Consider the following 18616-nt stretch of genomic DNA (forward strand, 5'->3'; position numbering starts at 1 on the left):
TCACTCTTAATTGCCGTTTGTACAGCTGTTCTTTTAGCTGTGAATAAAAAATACGGAAAGAAGAAGCATTCACACTAAAGCGATTTGCCATTATAAATTACAATCAAAACAGTTGGGATATTCTAAATTAAAATTTGTGATAATATTTTGTGATTATACAAATTGAAAATGAGCAAAATATCTTTGGAGCATACTTTACAAGGTCATAAAGGTAGAATTTGGGGAGTATCATGGCACCCAAAAGGAAATGCATTCGCCTCATGCGGTGAGGACAAAACTATACGCATTTGGTCATTATCTGGAAACACATGGACCACGAAAACTATACTATCTGATGGTCATAAGCGCACAATTCGTGAAATTAGTTGGTCACCTTGCGGTCAGTATTTGACGTCCGCCAGCTTCGATGGGACCACTGCAATATGGTCTAAAACTTCAGGTATGCAAATATATTTCAGCAACAAGTATATTCTAAAATCTACTGTTTGTAGGTGAATTTGAGTGCATCGCCACTTTGGAAGGCCATGAAAATGAAGTGAAAAGTGTAAGTTGGTCCCATTCAGGCAGCCTTTTAGCTACGTGCTCGCGTGACAAATCGGTATGGATTTGGGAATTAGCAGGAGATGATGAATTTGATTGCGCTGCTGTGCTGAATTCACATACGCAAGATGTGAAGCGTGTGGTATGGCATCCAAAAAAAGAGATTTTGGCTTCAGCTTCGTATGATAATACAATAAAAATGTACGCTGAAAACGCCGCAGACAATGACTGGTACAGCACTGCTACACTGGAATCACATACAAGTACAGTGTGGAGCATCGATTTTGATGCCGACGGTGAACGTTTGGTATCGTGCAGTGATGATAAGACATTAAAAATATGGCGCGCTTATCCACCTGGTAATGAGGAAGGCATTTTCACGCCAGATAACGAGACGGTGTGGAAATGTGTTTGTACAATATCTGGAGAGCATTCCAGAGTTATTTACGATGTTTCGTGGTGTAAGAAAACTGGTCTTATTGCCACTGCGTGTGGCGATGATGCAATACGCATATTTAAAGAAGATGCGAACTCACAGAAAAATGAGCCAACATTTTCAATGATCACATCCGAAGATAAGGCACACTTACAAGATGTGAATGCCGTTAAATGGAATCCATCACAAGAAGGACAGTTAATTTCCTGTAGTGACGATGGTACAATAAAATTATGGAAATTCATAGAATAGATAGGTAAGAATTCAACGCTAAAGACTATTTAGCTGCGCTTTATTACATTTTAGAAAAAATAAACGTATGTACATACATATGTACTTGAATGAAGAGAAATTAATTTATTTGGAAATATTCCTCTATGTCGGTGATCTGACTGTAGAGAGCTGTACCCGTGGATCTACCAGCTCTGTACGCTTACTAGTTCGGATGCAGTGGATTTTGTGGTTGTTAACTAGTTTTTCCATATCCGTTAGTAGGAAAGAAATATTAATAATAGGTTTGCAGGTTCTTTCTATTTTCGGTAGGAAGATAACTATTGCATTCCTGCACTTTTTGGGTTATAAGCAGGACAAGGCTGTGACTGATGAGGAAAGTGTAATCATGTAATTAACATCTTTGTCTCTACAGCTCCTTTGGCTAAGGCCTTTTGTACCCCTGAATCCGCTGGAGTTTTAAACATATCCTCTCAAAACTTTCTGACTATGTGTCTCTTGACGTTCCATGTCTCTTTGTTGTATTGTGCGATTCGTTCTTTTAAAAAGTCTACGTACCAATTTCCTTAGTGTCGAAAGTTTGTTTGACCACCACGGGTTTCTATTTTTTTGATTGGAGGCAGTCAGAAAACGGCTGTCATGCAAGGCATCGAAGATGATGTCTTCTGGTACCTCTGCTCTGCCTTCAGTATCCCCACAGTTGTTTTCACAGCTTTAATGAGTTAACAGTTTTTAACGCTAAGATTTCTTTATACTGGCTCTAATCGAATAGGACGGGTGCAAAACTTCAGATCGATATCTGAAAAGCTGAGGAAGGTAAATCATGATCATTTATATAATTATTTATATATTTTTTAGGGTCTCGGGCGCATCCCTCTGAGTGTTGCAAACTTCGTGGGAAACTTAATATACTCTGTGTAGGGTGCAAAAATTCACCTGTGCACTACTGTATGAACAGTCCGTTAACTGTAAATTACCGTTTGTGCGCTGTAATTATAACAGTTGATAAGAAAACAAAGGAAGAAGAAGCATCCATACTTGAGTGATTTGTCATTTTAAATTACAATTAATACACCTAAGTCATTTAAAAAGTAAAATTTGTGATACTAGTTTGTAATTATACAATTTGGACATGAGCAAATTGTCTTTGGAGCATACTGTACCAAGAAATACAATGTAGAATTTGGGTAGTATTATGCCACTCAAAAATTAATGCATTCGCCTCATGCAGCGAGGACAAAGCAATATGCATTTGTTTGTTATCTGGAAACACATGGGCCACGAAAACTACATGCTAGCTTCAATGGGACAACTGCAATATGGTCTAAAACGTCAGGTATGCTAGTTAATAAATTCAGCAACAAGTCTGTTCTAAAATCTATTGTTTTTAGGTTAATTTGAGTGCATTACCACTTTGGAAGGCCATGGAAATTAAGTGAAAAATTTAAGTTGGTCCCATTCAGGCAATCTCGTACTCGCGTGACAAATTGTTTTGGATTTGGGAATTAGCCGGACAGGATGAAGTTGATTGAGCTTAATTCCCACACACACGATGTGAAGCATGTGGTATGGTATCCAAAGAAAGAAATTTGGCTTCATATGCGTATGATGATACAATGAAATTGTACGCTGAAAATGCCACAAACAATGATTGATATTGCACTTCTACATTGGAATCACATACCAGTACAGTGTGGAGCATTGATTTCGATGCAGACAATGATCGTTTGGTATCGTGTAGTGATAATAAGACATTAAAAGTATGGCGCGCTATTCACCTGGTAATGAGAAAGGCATTTCCATACCAGATAATAAGACTGTGTGGAATTATGTTTGTACAATTTCCGGTGAGCATTTTATTTATGATGTTTCGCCGTGCCAGATAACTATGCAATATAGCAATAAAGGAGGAAGTACGTAGAATAGACAGGTAAGAATTCAATACTATTTAGTAGCGCTTTATTTCATTTTACAAAAAAATATATGTAAACGTATGTGCTGATGTGCTTGAAAGACAAACTACTTTGTTAGAAATGGTTCGTGTAAAGTTTTGTAAAGCTTCGAAGCTTTTCTTGGACCCAAACCAATCACAAGAGATAATCGTTCTTCACTAGCGTTGATAAGATTTTCCAGTTTACCAAAATTCTGTAGGAGCGTGACAGCGTCAGTTTTGTTTACAGGCTTAATGTTAGTGAGCGCAGAAACCAGCTGTAAATGGATATTATTTATAGCAAATATGTCACTAAGGGAACACGCAAAATAACCTTTTGATGTGGGCTCGATTCAACGCGTTCCATTATCCAATCTGGTGAACGTTTTTCGAACTGCTTGTAGGTCTCAATAATTTTACCTGCCTCTTCCGCACTCCATGCTAGCATGAGCGTTAAGTCCGTCAAGAGTGTAATACGTGTCAGGTTTTTCAAAGCAGAATGCGGTTCCTGCAAACAACTATCATCCAATATTATGTTCAATTAAAGACATAATTGGTCACTTACTGGTGCATCGATATGAACCAAGAGTACACGTAATTCATATTGCTTGCCCAACTCTTTGAGCCTTTGGCATATATAGTCTGGATTTAGTGTGTGATATTTTAGAGATATATAAAGTATACATGAAGTGCGTCCCACCACATAATCTGGTATGATATCATCTCGAAACTCGATTGGAACATTCACGATGGACTTAAGTACTGGATTACCTCGTTGTTTGGGATTTACTAGTATACAATGTGGATTTGATGCAGTTTTTGGCAGCGGCACTGGCGGGGCAGCACTAATTTGTGCCGTTACGCCATTTGCTGTGGTCTTACTTGAGTTGTTTTGTGGTTTCTCGATTCTCGGTACTTTAGGTTCACTGGGAATTTCGATGGTTGCTAGCACATCATCAAACGAGTCATCTGCACTGTCTCCGTCCATTTCAGTATATTTTTGTATTAATTTCACCGGTATATAAATCGCTTCGGCAACCGTTAGTAGAAATTTGCAATTCTTGTTTTTCGATCACTTGTAACATAAAATAAGCTTAAGAATTAGTAGTGTAATAACAATAGATGAATTTTAAACAACTTTTTGAAATCGAATAATTTTCAACTTTAAAAACAGTCAATCAGCTGATTTCAAAAACAGCTGACGTTTGATAATTCACGATAGATTGTTTAACGAATTACCCAACCAACAAATGTGTTATAAATTTTATTAACAAGTTTGAGATGTAAACTCACTTATGATCGGACGGTCGGTTATTAACCGCGCCGAATCGATATGGTCACATAGCTTGATTAAGACACAATTGAAGAAGACACAGACCTAAAATAAATGCCACGACCAAGACAACCTGTGTCTTTTGATGTCTCGTAGAGAATATTCTCACAATGAAGCGTGGATGCTCCCAATTAGGGAACAAAATCAGTTCTTCTACAAGCTGTTTCAGCTTGAATATTTTCGCAGAAAGCATCCTTGCAGTTAGCTGCTTACTGCGCAACCGTCTTCCATCATCATCAAAACAACATTCCTATAGTGCGTCGACGATATACATATGTACAACACCTTACCTAGGGGAACTCGTGAAACAAGAGTGATCTTCATGAATTTGCGCTTGGTGTATTGTGTTTTACGAAACTCTTACCTATTCTCTCTATTGTCGGACCCAATTTTGTGGATACAGCTATGTAGTTTCATGTTAGACCTCACGTTAGATGATTTTGGTGGTTTAAGTTCCATTTTCTCTTATGTAGGTTCTAAATATTCGCTACAGAAACAACAAAAACCACTCGGAATTGCATCAGAGGTGGAAGTTATCTCAACCAACTGCTCCAACTCCCAATATTACTTATTTTTTATCTATTTTCTATATAATCATACCCTGAACTAGATATTTTAAGTTTGCCATGATATTCGAAATATCGCTCTGAAACTCGAAACCGCCGAAATTGGATCACTAGTACTTGTATGAAAAACTTTTTTATTTGTCAAGGTATCTTTATGAAATTTGTCACAGATTATTATCCAAGGCATCGCCGAACCGAACCGAAGAATCTGACTCAAGTGCTTGTGTGAAAAACTTTTTTTTATTTCTCAATGTATGTAAGTATGTATATTTACAAAATTTGGCGTATAATACTGTGCATGACAAAGCTAGTCTCCGAATATGCTGCTCAGGTTGGGTAGCAAGTTGTTGCAAGCTGACCTTTCACTAACAATATAAAAAATTGCAGACGAAGAGCTCGAGTTGCCGCGAGAAACGAGAGTGACGCTTGCGCAGCTTCATTCTGGATAATGTAGCAGGTTAAACTCCAGCTATCTTATCCAGAAATAGACCCCGACATATCCAATATACATACATATGTACATATGTCCTGCGTGCAATGAGTCTCCGCATGACACTGACCACCTGTTTGCATGCACCACCAACCCCACTCATCTGACACCCCTCTCCCTTTAGTCCGACCCCGTCGAAACAGCACGTTTCTTGGGCTTTCCGCTGGATGACGTCGACGACAATTTAGCTAATCTCCACCATCCTAACGGGGACTACATACCCGCTATAACAACAACAACAATATAAAAATGTTTCTTACTCCATATGTACATGTGTATGTATGTATGTATACATATATTATTTTTTACTTACGTTATGTACTTGTTCCAATTTTATTTATTTATTTTTTATTAATTTCAGCTGTCAAAAAGTTCAATGACTCACATACTCATACATATGTATCTATGCACTCGTTGCACTTACACTCGACCGTCATTGACCGAAAACCTGCCACAACCTACACACCCCACTTAGCGAGTTTAGTTTCAACACACGTCGAAACGATATTTGGAAAACATTTGCATAAACTGGTGAGTGAAGAGACAACTTTACTTTTGTTTTTATTATGCTTTTTGTATTGCTGTTGTTGTTGTTATTATTGAAACAATGTATGCATACGCCCTTGTGCATATACTAAGTTCGCCGGTGTTCATGCGCGGATGTGCACATTTTAACATTTTAACACCTATTATGAATGGAAACAAAGCGCGGCAATCAAATTTACTATCAGCTGCCCAGAGGGAAAACAAAACCGAAAATAAACTGCAACGAGCGGAAACTATTAAAAAGTTGTGCAAAAACGGCGCTGCAATGCGTTTTTATGACAGTTAATTTTTGACTCATTATATTTGCCAGTATGTACGTATTTGTTTATGTCTGTTCCCGCAAGTGCAGACACTAACAAACATGCATACACATGTTACGTGAATGTGAAAGTGGCGAAGAGATTATAAGTATTTGAGGAGGGATTTCAAGCGTTTTAAATGCATTTCATTTTCGGCTGGATTTGACAGCATTTGCAAGCGCATGTGCACACACACACCCACCATATAATTACATACATACATACAAACATGTGTATGTAACTGTATGTTTTTGGAAATGGCAAACGATTTTAAATGCAAATTAGGCAATTAGCTGAATGATTGTACCATGTGTGGAAGCATGTGTGTGTGTGTATTTAATCTGATTGTATGCATGTTTTTAGTCAAATATCTGAATTTAGCATATTCCATTTCATATAACATTATACACATATGTATGTACATACATACAAACATATTTGATCGTACCTACTCAACGGATACACTTTTTTAGTATTAAGATTATTTGAATTGACAATTATTTTTAGAAAATCATTGATTGAAAATCTCTTATTTTCGGATACGAAATTTATCATCTGATCAAATTTGAATCGGACTGAAAACAATTTTTTTTTCTCGTATTTTAATACAAATCTTTATTATCGCTCCCTATAATCTGCAAAATAGGCTCCTTTTGAGATCAAACAAACATTCCAAGGCTTAGTCCAATTTTCGGCGCCATTTTTAAAACGCCATTTGTCAGATTGTTGTATTAGTTTCGATGTCATATTCATAAACCCTCGTCTCGTCGCCAGTAATGGTAACTTTGATGACCGTAGGGTCCTCAACTATGTTGTCAAGTTCCAACTTTCCGACATCTACTCTAAGTCGCTTAGGTCTTTTGACACGAGTCCAGCGGGTTAATGCTACGCTTCATACCCAAATGTTAATACAACGCTTGATAAGAGACGGTGAGAAAAATTTCTCTCAAACGTTTGACTAATCTAATCTATCTATACACACTAATCGACTTGAAGTATTCACACGACCTCCTTAGATATAAATATAAAGGGTCTACCAAAAAGAACGACGTGATATTTAAATTAAATAAAACCCTCTCTTTTGGTTAAAATGTTTTTTTTTGTTATGCAGAAATTTTATGCCCTTTCTAATTTGAACAAAATGCCGGAAAATGACCAAAACGGCTCTGTTTGCATATCTCCCTCCACCCGTTTACGTCAATTTTCGTTGACTTGGTGCAGCATTGCGGCTATAGTGCGCTGCATATTGTCTTCAAGCTTCTCTAGCGTTCCTAAACCTAGCGTTCTAAACCTTTGATTTAACTAATTCCAGAGAAAATCGAGCGGTTAAATCGCATGATCTCATCACCGGCCATTTGATTGAGCCATATCTCGCAATTAACGAGTCGCAAAACCTCGCAATGTGCCCATGTTTAGATGTGAAACATGATGCGGCGCACCGTCCTGTTGGAAGTAGAGATCGTCCACATCGGTGTCATGAAATTCTGGGGAAAAAAGTCGGTCAACATCGTCTAATAACGCTCGTTATTGATGTTAACGGCATTTCCTGCCTCATTTCGAAAGAGATAAGGTCCAAACTATCAATTTTACTGTACATACTGACAAAATTTGACACAATTTGTCAAACAAACATGGCCGCCACAAGCTGTTAAAGTCAGGAAATGTTCAAAGGCATAAAATTGTTGATAATAATTTCGGGCTTTTAAACTTAAATTTTCTCACAAAAAACCGACTTTCTGTTTGGGAAGCCACCATTTTGTCAAAAATGAAAATTTTAATTTATTCATTTAAGTAATTATATTTTCCTTTGGGTTTATGGATTTCAAATAATTTTAAGCAGAAAAATCTTCCTCACCGACAAACACCTTTTTCAGAGGTCCTGCTGAAGATCGGTTAATGAATCAAGGGAATATACAATTTTTCAAAATGAATTACAACTATTAAAGCGCATTATTATCATTCATTAAATAATTCAACGTTAGAAAAATAGGTTTCAAATTGTGCTCTTCTAATAACTAGTCGCTTCTCTTTTAGCCTCAATAACTGTCTTAATTCTTGAAGGCGTGGAATTCGTTAGGACCTCAGTTGATTTTGTTGTAATGAGGCCATACCAAACTATTGGGTAGTCGCAGAAGTCTTTTCGTATTTCTAATCAAATTTTAACTTTGTTTGTATTTATAATAATAAATAAATAAATATACTATATACCATTTTGTTCGACCACTTTTTGTCAATTTTCCGCTTGGGACATTATTCTATCAGCGTAAAACTTTCATCATTGTAAATCGAAATTCCGAAATTTCCAGAACAGAAGCGAACGAACAATTGTTGTGCTACACGAACTGATACAGCATCGTCTCCGTAAACTTAACATGGCTTGCTTTTTTATACAAACATTTCAAAATTTAGCGAATTTTTTTCATTATTTTCACTCATTTTTGAACAGCTGTAGCCTTTTTTTCACTTTCCCCGAATCTCATCTTTCCAACATTATATGGTATGGCACACTATGTGGTGTGGTATAGTGACCTTACTTGCACTGGAGATATACGACTGCAACGACATCTATTGACAAAATACGAAAAGACTTTTTCGACTACCCAATAATTGAAATAAGATCATATTAGCAATATAAAGTTAGAATATTAGTTTTAATTAGTTATACACAAAAAATTTTCTCGAAAATGGTTTTTATACAAAATAACCAATTAATTAAACAAAAATAACAAAAATGTACAATCCATGTTATTTATGAATAATTAAAATGCTATAAAAATAGGCTTCAAAATGGGCTCTTCTAATAACGAGTCGTTCCTCCTTAATTCTTGAAGGTGTGGAATTCACTAGGACCTCAATTGATTTCCTTATAACGGGACAATGCTAAACCATTTATAAAATCTTTACCAATTAACTTATTTATTGGCTTTTGTTTAGCAATTTCACCTTTCATTATGTGCCATAAGTGCTCAAAAGAGTTTAAATCGGGAAAGTTTCCAGGCCAAACAAAGCGTTGAATCCTTGATTGTTAAATGCATTGGCCAAATAAAAATAAAATTTCGAGCAGAATATGGTTTATACATGATTTGTTTCCAATCAAAACTTAGCCATTTTGCACGATGGAATAGCGCTGAATTATCCTGGAAGATTAGGCGACACGTACTATAAGGATAATGCTCTTCAATCCGGTTACAACACAATTGTTATCCACTGTCTAGCATATTTTTGTGCATTCATTACCATATTCCATGAACAAGGTGTAGAGGTCCCAAATCATGGTATGAAGATCAACCCCAAATCATTTGTCTTTGAGGAAAATTAATTTTCTTTACCACACATTTATTTTCGAACTTCCCACTACCTGAACGGCGCAAGCAAAACTAATTTTGGGAATTTTTTACCAATGGTTTTGGTACTTTTTAGCCCAAGAAAGTCGTGCAGCCCTAATTTTTTGTGGTAATAATGATTTTTTTCGGAGCGTCTTTCTTATAAATTTACTACTACTTATAACTGAAATGTGTTCAACCCAATTTCATAAAAAATAATTCATTTCTCAGTACCTACTAGTCTAATAGTAACTACAGTTATATAGTTAAAGATAGTCTACAAAAGTAGTGGTGCGTTTTTATTGACCGCAAGTGTATATAACAGCCACATACATTCTCAAAGTGTCGACAACGTCAACATTCTTTTGTATTAAAAGACCACCCTAATGACGTATTCGCATACCATATCGAATATCTGCCATGCTCCTAAGATTTCAATGCCTCAGGTATCCACATAATTTACATTTTTTTGTGTATTTATATACATTTATTTTTTTTTTATACTCTCGCAACAAAGTTGCTAAGGAGAGTATTACAGTTTTGTTCACAAAACGGTTGTTTGTAAGACCTAAAACTAAAAGAGTCAGATATAGGGTTATATATACCAAAGTGATCAGGGTGACGAGTAGAGTTGAAATCCGGATGTCTGTCTGTCCGTCCATCCGTCCGTCCGTGCAAGCTGTAACTTGAGTAAAAATTGAGATATCGTGATGAAACTTGGTACACGTATTTATTGGCTCCATAAGAAGGTTAAGTTCGAAGATGTGCAAAATCGGCCAACTGCCACGCCCACAAAATGGCGGAAACCGAAAACCTATAAAGTGTCATAACTAAGCCATAATCAAAGATATCAAAGTGAAATTTGGCACAAAGGATCGCCATAGGAAGGGCATATTTGGACGTAATTTTTTTTGGAAAAGTGGGCGTGGCCCCGCCCCCTACTAAGTTTTTTGTACATATCTCGGAAACAACTATAGCTATGTCAACCAAACCCTATAGAGTCGTTTTCTTCAGACATTTCCATATACAGTTCAAAAATGGAAGAAATCGGATAATAACCACGCCCACCTCCCACACAAAGGTTATGTTGAAAATTACTAAAAGTGCGTTAACCGACTAACAAAAAACGTCAGAAACACTAAATTTTACAGAAGAAATGACAGAAGGAAGCTGCATCCAGGCTTTTTTTAAAAATGAAAATGGGCATGGCGTCGCCCACTTATGGACCAAAAACCATATCTCAGGAACTACTAATCTAATTAATTTTACAGCAAAATAAAAAATATGTAAATGACGGATAATGAAATCTCGATTATCACTTTATCATGCGAGAGCATAAAATGTTCGGTGACACCCGAACTTAGCCCTTCCTTACTTGTTTGCTATAATATATTTACAATTATGTACATACTTATGTATATATGTACATACATAGTATATATGTATGTACTTATGTATAAATTCATTCACTTCATATCATAACTATTTCATACGAGTAAATTCCATCCATTTAACGCTCATTCGATTTAAACGCTCACGTTACCCGTTACCCGTTTGCCGAGCATTACTGGTATTTTAATTATTAACATTGGTAAATACCAGTTCAAGCGGTATGCACGCACACACTCCTTCGTAAATATTTAAATTTTGTAGTTGCAAATACCACAAATGGTTATGGCTATTGGGTATCGTTAAATGCCATCGGCAGTACAAATCGTCATGCCAGCAATTACAAATAGACACATCCGCACGAACACCTACACATGAGTATGTGTGTGCATGTTTTTTTGAATTATTAATATAATTGCCCATCTACACATGTTTCACTTTCGTTTATTTCTTCGGCTACCGTTAAACGCGATTCACTTTTATCGCAATGCGTTTATTTTGCCATTATGCGTCTGCCTGCATGCATACATATGTATGTAGACATATGTATGTATGTACATATGTATGTATGTATTTACTACTACATACGTATGGTTCTGTGAGTTTGCATATTTGTTCAATTTCTGCTTTGCTGATTTGCTTTTTTCATTATCAGATAATTTTTGTGCATGACATTTGCATATATTTGATTTACGATTGTCTGGCAGGTTGTTATGTTGTTGTAAATTCTACCATAGAATATTTTATATGCGAAAACAGAAAACAGAGTGTGTTTATTTTTATGTAACATTGCGGCATATGTGCTGTAATAGCCGGGGGCGTGTAGGAAATTTTTTTGCTTGATTTTTTTCGTTTATTTTACAGTCCGTCAGCAAATATACGATTGTTTATGTTTTTTAGGTTAGGTTGTTAATGCGGCAGTCGGTTTTGTTTACACGTATTTCATTTAATGGAATTTTTATTTAATTTGAGAAAATTTCCTTTAAAACGTTCTGATCAAATTTGACCCGGACTTGAAAAAAAAAAGATTTACTTATTCGCCTTCAAAATATTCTTCTTTTCAGCGAATATCAACGTTAAATCAAATTTTCCCTAGACTTACTATAAGCCTCGGTTGCGATGGCCTATAGTGCCTTCATCGAATTTCGGTTTTCTTAGTCTCTGTTAATTTTTGGAGCGGTATTCGCTAGATTGTTCACCCCTCATCACCATGATGCGTTTAATGAATAAACGAAAGGTCCTCAACTACATTAGCAAGCATCTCTTTTGCGGTCTATACTCGAAGTCGTTTTTGCAAAAGATTCCCGGCTTTCAGATCCATAAGATACATTGATAGTTTAGCTGTTGTTCGTCGAGAGAGGACTTTACTTTTCAATTGCCTACTCAGTCCGAAGTAGCACCTGTTGGCAAGAGCAATCCTGCGTTGAATTTCCAGAAGAAGATACATTGAGATCTTCTGGTATCTCTCTGTTAACAACCGGGCAATTTTCAGGCACTGTATGCTACTATCGATCTCAACGTCATTAATAGACTTTCATGAGACGTTTTCGGTGACCTTACAACCTTCACTGAGTGTGGTTTGCCACGAAAATACTTGTGGTCGTGATAAAATACACCCTCCAAAGTACTTCTGCCTTTCCAGTGGAAACACAAAATATCAATCAAACATAAAAAAGTTGTACAATCTGGAAGGTTTCCTTTTATAATTAAAATTATGTTAAAGAATTAGGCCAGTCTAAGCGCACATAAAAATACCTACATATGTTTGATAATAGATCGGAAGGATCAGTGGAAACCAAAATCATTAAATTTTTTCGAAAAACAGCGTCGCCTTAACGTCTGTAAAACAATGCTTTCCGACTACCAGGATGTCATAAAACCTATTATTATTAGCGATGAGTCTTGGCTCTATGCTTCTGACCCGGTAACACGCGGATCAATCGGACGAATATCGTGGCAATGACGAATATCATTTACACGAAGCTTTTCATAAAAAAACTCTTGGTTTTTGCACCATGATAATGCACCGTCGTACGGATATACTGCATTGATTCTTCCTGAGTTTTTCGCCAAATTTTCAACAAATATTGTGCCGCAACCACCGTATTCGCCTGATTTAGCTCCATGTGACTTCTGGCTATTCAGCAAACTCAAGCGACTGCTCTGGGGAAACCGTTTTGGGTCAATTGAAGACAGCAATAAGTTTTTCGAGGATCAGAAAAAACGTTCGCACAACTATATTTCGAATAATAAATTAAAAAATTTAAAATTATGAACAAAGTTTTACTATATTTTGCTCATACTAGTATATGCATAAATGATCAGCGTGTCGAGATGAGACAATTTAGCCCGTGGCGACTGTTTGTCTTTCCGTCTGTATAAACCCGAATTAGTCGCTCAGTTTTGAGATATCGATCTAAAATTTTGCACATGTCCAATTCTCCCCAAGAATCTGCTCATTTGTCGTAATATCCGATATCGAATTACTATTGCATAGAACTGCCATACAAACTGATCAGTCAAAATCAAGTTCTTGTATGAGAAACTTTTTTTTTTTTGAAGGATATCTTCACGAAACGTGGCATAGATTATTAATAATATAAATAAGGCCTATTTATATATATATTCCTCGGAACATATTGTTTAGATCGGACAAATATAGCATATAGCTCTCATACAAATTGATCGATTCAAATCAAGTTGCTTTTCTACCCTTTTAAGCAATAGAAATCGCAACTTAGAAGTTTATTATAGCCTCGGCCACTGTTAGACTGCATACAAAATTAAGATTACAGTTATGTTTTTTATATACAGTAATTAACTGATTTCCTACAGGTTTGCTAATTACAGTGTCACTGACAACTCAAACAAGTCCGAAAGTAATTATGTAACAAAGCAAATAAAGAGCTAAAATGAATTCAAAATTCTCATAGCAACAATATACAAGCCAAAACAAAAACCATAAATACCTTACACACATAACTGACTTAACTGACATTAATGAAAATCGTAACGCGCCGTCAGACGCCTCTCACTTTTATTTGCGGCGAGCAATGCGACGGCAGCAGCAACAGCAACTATTTGCTTAGACATTACGAGCGCAAGTACTTATTGCTTCTATTTACAATTATATGTCTAGATACCCACATGCTTGCATGTCTGTAGTAAAATGCCGCAATGCCATAATAATGGCCAACAAAACAAGCCAACGCGAGTTGAGTCTGGCGAAGTGAACCGCCAAACCGCGGCGTCTCAAATTTGCAAGCGCATGAAAACGATCGCTGCCGCTACAAGTTGTTCAAGTCGCGCGCCGTCAGCGATTCAGTTGTGCGCGAGCGTTTAAACCAGTTGGACGGACCAACTAAAATATCGTTTCGAAAATATTTTCATTTTCATTACGATACACACACGTATGTATATACATACTTCAATAGCGAGCGTATTGTGTGTGGTTTGTTTATTGCATTTTAGTTGTACACAAACTTGAACCGAATCAAAATAAAATCAAAACATTAATTGCTTGCGTTTATAACAAGAGAGAGACACAATCTCCAAAGCCATTTAATTGAAGGCAACTGGCAAACATATACATAAATAAACAAATAAATACCCAACAAATAATACAAATAAGCAGGAAACCTTCATAATGACAACAAAAACGATTAGTTTCAACTACAAATTACCTTTTGTTTGGTTAGCTGTTGTGTTGTTGTTGCTGTTGCAATGCTGCAATTGCGCACAAGGCACACCGATGCTCTACAAGAAGAATCCACAAGACAAATACGAAGCAGGTGATGTGTTAATGCGCTTTACCTTTCGGTGTTTTAATTGAGTGATTTCGAATCTGTTTCAACGTTTCAACTAGTGATTTGTGGTGTTGGTTTTAGCCGCCAAATTTGGTTTGCTAATTCGAGTTAGTTTTGAAAGCTGTTGCTGATAAGCCAATCTTGAATTTGCTTAAGTGGAGGAACAGGAAATATTGATCTAAAATCTAGTTTTGTTCCATGAGTTGGCTTATTGGCCTTTTGAAAAACGTAATGAGAATAAAATGTTATATAAATAACATAATATAAATTTAAAAAAAAATGTAAAAATATTGAAAATATATAAATCGTTTAAAAAGAGTTTCAGAGTTTTCGAAGTCCCGATTCAAATTTTTTATGGTGAACTTAGTGTTACCTCTTCGAATCGTTCATGCATTTTCGAGATCATAAATTTATTCAACACGAGTTAGAAGCAGCTTTTGCAATATCTACAGGTTTTGATTTATTATATACTATCTGATCATATTTGACCCAGACTGGTAATACAAAACTTTATCGCCTTCAAAATAAGCTTCTGAGCCAATACAATTCCAATTTTCCATACACTTGTATAAGAATCGGCTGCGATGGCATTCAGTGCTATTGGCAAATTTTGTTTTTTTCCGTTTCGGCTCATTTTTGAAGCGCCATTCGCATTATAAATGTACCATGTCTAAGTCAAATTTGTTCAGTTATATAGTGTTTTCAGATTAGGTTAGGTTAGGTAAGTAAGTGAGGATTGTTCCGCGACCTAGAGTCTTGTGCCTTATCTTCTAATTCACAACGTCAAATAGCCCCAGTAAATTAATAAGTTCCAAAATACGGCTAGGTACTATTGAGGCGATGTGGTCCCTATTTGGATCCAAGGGCCTTAATCCTGCGCCTACAGACTGATGTTCTGGTGTTTGAGACTCCAAGTCGCAGAAGCGGCAATTCGCACAAGAAGCTAGGCCCATATTAAATAAGTGTTTCATGAGCTTCCAATGACCAGTGTAGAAGGCGACAAGTAGCCTGAGTTTTTCCCATGGATGGTTGATTGCATATTTAAAGCTTTTGAGGTTGTAAGCACCCACTAGCAACTTGGGTTGCATGCCTGGGAGTTGTTGCAAATGCTTCTCCCTACCAACTGCTTCATCATTGCGGAACAGCTCCTTTATGTTGTGGGGACCAATCGCAATAAAATGTTCCGGTCCTCCCATGTTGGTGAATGCTGGGGAGCGAGCAAACTCATCAGCCAGTTCATTCTCGGCTATACCTTTGTGACCTGACACCAAAATAATGTGCGCTTGGTTACGTTCTGACAGACTATTCAGTCGTTCTATACACTCCTGCACCAATACTAACTGCTGAGGGTAACCTTAAGTTTCCTAATGAAGTCAACATTTTTGGTAATGCTATGCCTAGGCCACTTAGCTCATTCACACATTGGGAAGAGGTTACCTTCCCTCTGCCAAACCATATCATTTGAAGTAGAGTGTGTTTGGCGATGGCCGATTACTAGGTGTAGCGGGGTGAGTTCCAGCGAGACTTCAAGTGCCGCCGTCGGAAATTTTATATTTTTATTCTTCAGATTTCCTTCGATTTAAAAGCTCTCGAACTTAGGTATTTTTAGGCAACAGATTCGATTTCGCTCTGAAAACACAAATCACCAATTAATATCCACTCTCGCCCTATAACCTCAACATTCGTTTCCAAGCAGACCTTGTACCCGTTTCCTCGACTGTCATCCCGCTAACAGTGCTCGAAGTCAGCTACGGTTTGGGCGGCAAACCCAGCGAGGAGTATAAGCAAGCCTATCTGAAGAAACTGCGCAAGAAGGTGCAACTCAAGCAGCACTCAAAACTGACACAACAACAACACGATGGCGACGACGCTGAATTAGCGGATCCCGATACGCTCATAACAAGTGAGTGTCAATAGCGAAAGTGAATGAGAAACGGAAAACCATTGATAAAGTTATCGGCGGTAAAGTAAATTGCCTGCAGTTAACTCTGTAATCAAGTTGCGTTGTAAATTGTGAAGCGCTGCCTCCACTTTAGTGCACACTATCATATTGCTCTTGCATAACATTTGCGACGCACATAAAGTGCTAAGTGTAGCACAGTGTTTGAGTGCCTACGACCCGCCGCCAGGGCGTATGCGTGACATTCAAATGCCTACACTTGTGCGAACAATTTGCAAGCCTACGCGCCGCGCCTGCTCATGATTGGCACACAAACAAAAAAATACAAAGAAAAATTGTAGAAATAAAAACTAGAAAATGTAAAAGTGCTGATTGCAAATAGTTGAAGTCAAGCGTTAGAAATGAATTAAATAAAGCAATAAGTCGCACTGCCGACGGCCTCAAGACAGAAGGTTAAACAGGTTTGGCGCTGTGGCTCTCCGAAATTGTTTTGCCAATAAAATTTGGCGTAGGATGGCTTGAATTTATGTCTATTTGAGACGCCAGTTCTAGTATTTGAATTGAAGTCTTTATGAAGTTCACTTGCTTTGATTATCGGCGCTTTTTTATTTTATGTTTTACGGCTTTTTATACCCTGAATAGGATATTTTAGGTTGACACAAAATATATATTAAACAGAAATAAACTTCGGAGAATATTAATTAAAATATATACGTATGTATATATATAAATGTTCAGTAAATGGAGCCGAGTCTATTAAGCCATTTTCGTCTGTTTGTCTTCTGTTTGCGAATCCACAAACCAGCACTTCAGTTTTTGAGATATCGATCTGAAATTTTGCTCAGGTATATATCGGCGAATCAAGTTCTTCTAAGGAAAACTTTTTTATTTGATGAAATATCTCCAAGAAATTTGATATGGATTGTTATCCAAGACAGCGCTACCATCTCCGAACAAATTATTCAGGTCGAACTATTAAAACATATACATAGCTGCCATACAAACTGATAGATTCAAATTAAGTTCTTGTATAGAAGCATACTTTATTTGACGAGATATCGTCAGGAAATTTACCATCGACTATTTTCCAAGGCTGCGGTATAAACTCTGAAAAATTTCACGGATCGGAGCACTATAACATATAGCTGTCATACAAACTGATTGAGAAAAATCAAAATACAGATTATTTTATACCTTTTATGCTATAAAAAATGCGCCTGTGCAGGGTATATAGCTTCAGTGCAGCCATAGTTAACGGTTTTTCTTGTTTTCTTATTATTTATTTTATTTGTCTTGCTCACAGAGTTTATGACTTTGACGCTAAAGTTTGCACAAGTTGCATTTAAGCGCTTTCATGCTTGTTGTTAGTGTGTTTTTGTTTGTGCAAGTGTGCGAGTGTACGCTAGAAACTCGCTTTTCGGAGCCAACATGCTCGTTTCTTCTAATTCATTGATGGTCTTTTTCGTTTTTCATATTCTGCTTTCGCAATGGTTATGCGCGCGCTACACTTTGACATATTTTTTCCTACTTTTTGCAGTAAAAAAGAAACATAACGAGACCAATAAAGCCAAAGTCAAGGGCATCTAAAGCAATTGCAGATGACAACGATGACACGGCGGCAGCGAGCAGCCTTATACAGCGTGGCGACGACATTAAAGTACATCAGCAAAACACAATAATAATAACAAAACGCCAAAACAGCGCAGACAACCGAGATGGCAGTGGGAAGATTTGAGAGTAAGCTTGCTAGCTAGCTATACTGAAGTGAGCACTTAGCTGATGACGGCCAGTGTTTTAGATGGTGTATGCTGTTTGACTGTTTTTTGT

The 18616-nt window shown here is 36.9% G+C and overlaps 3 protein-coding genes and 1 pseudogene across 3 annotated transcripts; 3 read left to right on the forward strand and 1 right to left on the reverse strand.

Moving 5' to 3' along the window:
* Positions 1-55: 55 nt before the first annotated feature.
* LOC120774300 (probable cytosolic iron-sulfur protein assembly protein Ciao1) lies at positions 56-1322 on the forward strand. The gene is made up of 2 exons (XM_040103822.1): positions 56-439; positions 492-1322. The coding sequence occupies exons 1-2, from the start codon at positions 169-171 to the stop codon at positions 1226-1228; spliced, it is 1008 nt and encodes a 335-aa protein (XP_039959756.1). The 5' UTR covers positions 56-168; the 3' UTR covers positions 1229-1322.
* Positions 1323-2076: 754 nt separating this feature from the next.
* On the forward strand, positions 2077-3142 carry LOC120775665 (annotated as a pseudogene).
* On the reverse strand, positions 3139-4281 carry LOC120775664 (DNA excision repair protein ERCC-1). Its single transcript, XM_040105934.1, has 3 exons — positions 3703-4281; positions 3472-3645; positions 3139-3415 (listed from the first exon to the last, which is right to left on the reverse strand). The coding sequence occupies exons 1-3, from the start codon at positions 4123-4125 to the stop codon at positions 3227-3229; spliced, it is 786 nt and encodes a 261-aa protein (XP_039961868.1). The 5' UTR covers positions 4126-4281; the 3' UTR covers positions 3139-3226.
* Positions 4282-14715: 10434 nt separating this feature from the next.
* LOC120775666 lies at positions 14716-18411 on the forward strand. The gene is made up of 3 exons (XM_040105935.1): positions 14716-14874; positions 16586-16792; positions 18327-18411. Exons 1-3 carry the CDS (start codon positions 14730-14732, stop codon positions 18374-18376), a joined length of 402 nt encoding a protein of 133 aa, XP_039961869.1. The 5' UTR covers positions 14716-14729; the 3' UTR covers positions 18377-18411.
* Positions 18412-18616: the final 205 nt, after the last annotated feature.

This window comes from Bactrocera tryoni, chromosome 4 (genome assembly GCF_016617805.1).
Source record: "Bactrocera tryoni isolate S06 chromosome 4, CSIRO_BtryS06_freeze2, whole genome shotgun sequence".
Taxonomy (NCBI): Eukaryota; Metazoa; Arthropoda; class Insecta; order Diptera; family Tephritidae; genus Bactrocera; species Bactrocera tryoni.